This window comes from Quercus suber, unplaced genomic scaffold (assembly GCF_002906115.3).
Source record: "Quercus suber isolate HL8 unplaced genomic scaffold, Cork oak 2.0 scaffold_60, whole genome shotgun sequence".
Classification (NCBI taxonomy): Eukaryota; Viridiplantae; Streptophyta; class Magnoliopsida; order Fagales; family Fagaceae; genus Quercus; species Quercus suber.
The window spans coordinates 994,710-997,099 of NW_027069525.1; the positions used below are offsets into that span (position 1 = coordinate 994,710).

Here is a 2,390-nt window from a genome sequence, read left to right on the forward strand (position 1 = left end):
GATTAAGCTAGATTAGCCCATTGGGCTTAGCCCAGTATATTACTTGTACTGCACTCATGTTACTTGTACTGCACACATACCTTGCCTATATAAGGCTCTCTTTTGTACATTGTTTTACACATATATTATTATACTGATTATTCAGTCATTCTCTCTCTCTCTTTATATTGTTAACAAAAAAAAAAAAAAATTGTTTAGGAGATTAGGGCCAGTTTCAAAATATGATAATTTGGAAATAATTGTTGTGTTATTTCTTAAACATGATGATATTTAAAAAGAAAAAGGAAACAAATGATGAGGTTAAAAACAGATGAAAAGTTGATCAAATCAAAAAATTACCAGGAAGCTCCTAAAGTATAGTATTGATAAAGTACCATTTTTCAATCTTTATTTATTTATTTAATTTTTTTATTTTTGAGATAAAAGATAGAAATATTTTCAATAAATAAGCAAGGAAGTATACAAAAAAGAAGGCCCAGCTCCAAACACCAGCCCGCCTAGCCTAGAAAGACCATATCAGTCCCAAAAGAAAGAATAAAACAAGTACTATGCCGTTAATAATCTATACAAGGTAAAAAAAAAAAAAAAAAAAAAAAAAAAAAGAACTACTGGGCTCTCTGTCCCTCTCACCCTAATTCTTTTCTTTTTCCTCCAGCCACCAAATGTTTTTGCTCTCAGTCTCTCTCTCCAGTAGATGCTACTGTCAATCATGACTTGTCCATGGTACGTCTTCTTCTCTTTCTCTTCTTGATGTTCTTTCTCTCATGCCAAACCACCTTCTCCTTCTTCTTCTTCTCTTTTTCTTTTTGATTTTGTTTCTCACATCCCAAACACCGAGAAACCCGACTGCACTCTGGTTGGTTCGGCCCCGTTCCTTCCTTACAAATCGGTGTCGGTTTCAAAATATGGCAAAACCGACATCCGACCCAAGTCGATTATCTCATCCCTAGTTAATGGGTATTCGCTCATGTTCAAGAATATGTTTAATTGACTCGTATTTACTTCAACACCGCCGCATTTTCAGTCAAAAATGTCTCTTTAGAGCTTATTATACTGCTGCTTCAGCACTGTCTTCCGAAGAAGACCATGTGTTCGATGAATGTCCTAAACCAAAACTTGAAACTAATGTTACTGACAAAGTTAGTGTTTTTAGAAGTATCCGGAAAGAGCCCAAACTGTTTCCCTTAGTTGGTAGAGTGTTCAAGTCTTTGAATTGGATGGTTGCAAGGGAAATAAGATTTTCGACCGCCGTGAGGATGCATGGATTTGCTCATGCAACCGATGCATTTAGAATGGTGGTTCATATTTTCGCGTTGTGTGGGATGCGGATGGAAGTGTATGCTTTGCTTAGAGATATGGTTGGATATTATAATGAAGTTAATTATGATGCTTTTGAGTTGTTCCCGAATTTGCTGGACTCACCTCGCCACGCGGTGAGGTCGCTTGTTGTATTTGATGTACTAATAAAAGTTTTTGCTGCCAATTCAATGCTTGAGTATGCTGTGGATGTGTTTCTGCGTGCTAAGAGTATTGGGCTTAAACCCGATATTTGTTCGTGTAATTTCTTGTTGAAGTGTTTGGTGGAAGCAAATAAAGTGGAATTTGTTAGAAGTTTATTTGAAGATTTTAAAAATTCTGGGCCGCCGCCTACTGTTTACACCTACACAATTATGATGAATTTTTACTGTAAAGGGGATACTGGTCGGGATGTAGATATCGGACAAGCAACTGAAATTCTAGAAGAATTGGAGAGAAGTGGGGAAATCCCAACTGTTGTGACATACAGTACATATATCCATGGACTTTGTAAAGTTGGTTGTGATGAATTTGCCTTGGACTTAATTCGGAATTTGAGATGTAGAAACCAACCTCTCAATAGTTATTGTTATAATGCTATTATTTATGCGTTTTGCCAAAAAGATAAAGCATATGAAGCTTTGGAAATTTTGGAAGAAATGAAGAGCTATGGGGTACTGCCAGATGTTTACAGTTACAGCATTTTGATCGATGGGTTTTGTAAGAAAGGGGATATTGAGAAAGGTCTTAAATTTATTGAGGAAATGGATCATTATGGTTTAAGGCCGTCGCTAGTTAGTTATAGTTCACTCTTCTATGGTCTATGTAAGAGTGGACTGATGGACATCTCACTAGATATGTTCCATAATCTTGGGGCTACTGGTTATGTATATGATCATATTGCTTATGGAATCTTAATCAATGGATTTTGTATGCTGGGTGATATGCATTCAGCCAATAAACTTTTGGAGGAGATGATCAGCAATAATTTGGTTCCTGCTGCTTTCATTTTCCACAGTCTGATACATGGGTTCTGTAAGATGGGGATCTTAGATAAGGCCTTGGAAGTTTTCAATAACATGCTACAACATGGT

At 36.4% G+C, this 2,390-nt stretch overlaps 1 protein-coding gene across 4 annotated transcripts in view; it reads left to right on the forward strand.

Moving 5' to 3' along the window:
* The first annotated feature begins 586 nt into the window (after nucleotides 1-586).
* LOC112013197 (pentatricopeptide repeat-containing protein At5g01110-like) overlaps nucleotides 587-2,390 on the forward strand; it is a 4,043-nt gene continuing 2,239 nt past the window's right edge. For all 4 annotated transcript variants that reach the window (XM_065772541.1, XM_065772542.1, XM_065772540.1 and 1 more), the window contains exon 1: nucleotides 587-2,390. This exon is cut by the window's right edge and continues 835 nt beyond it. In XM_065772541.1, the coding sequence (XP_065628613.1) occupies nucleotides 954-2,390 (1,437 nt within the window). In that variant the 5' untranslated portion in view covers nucleotides 587-953.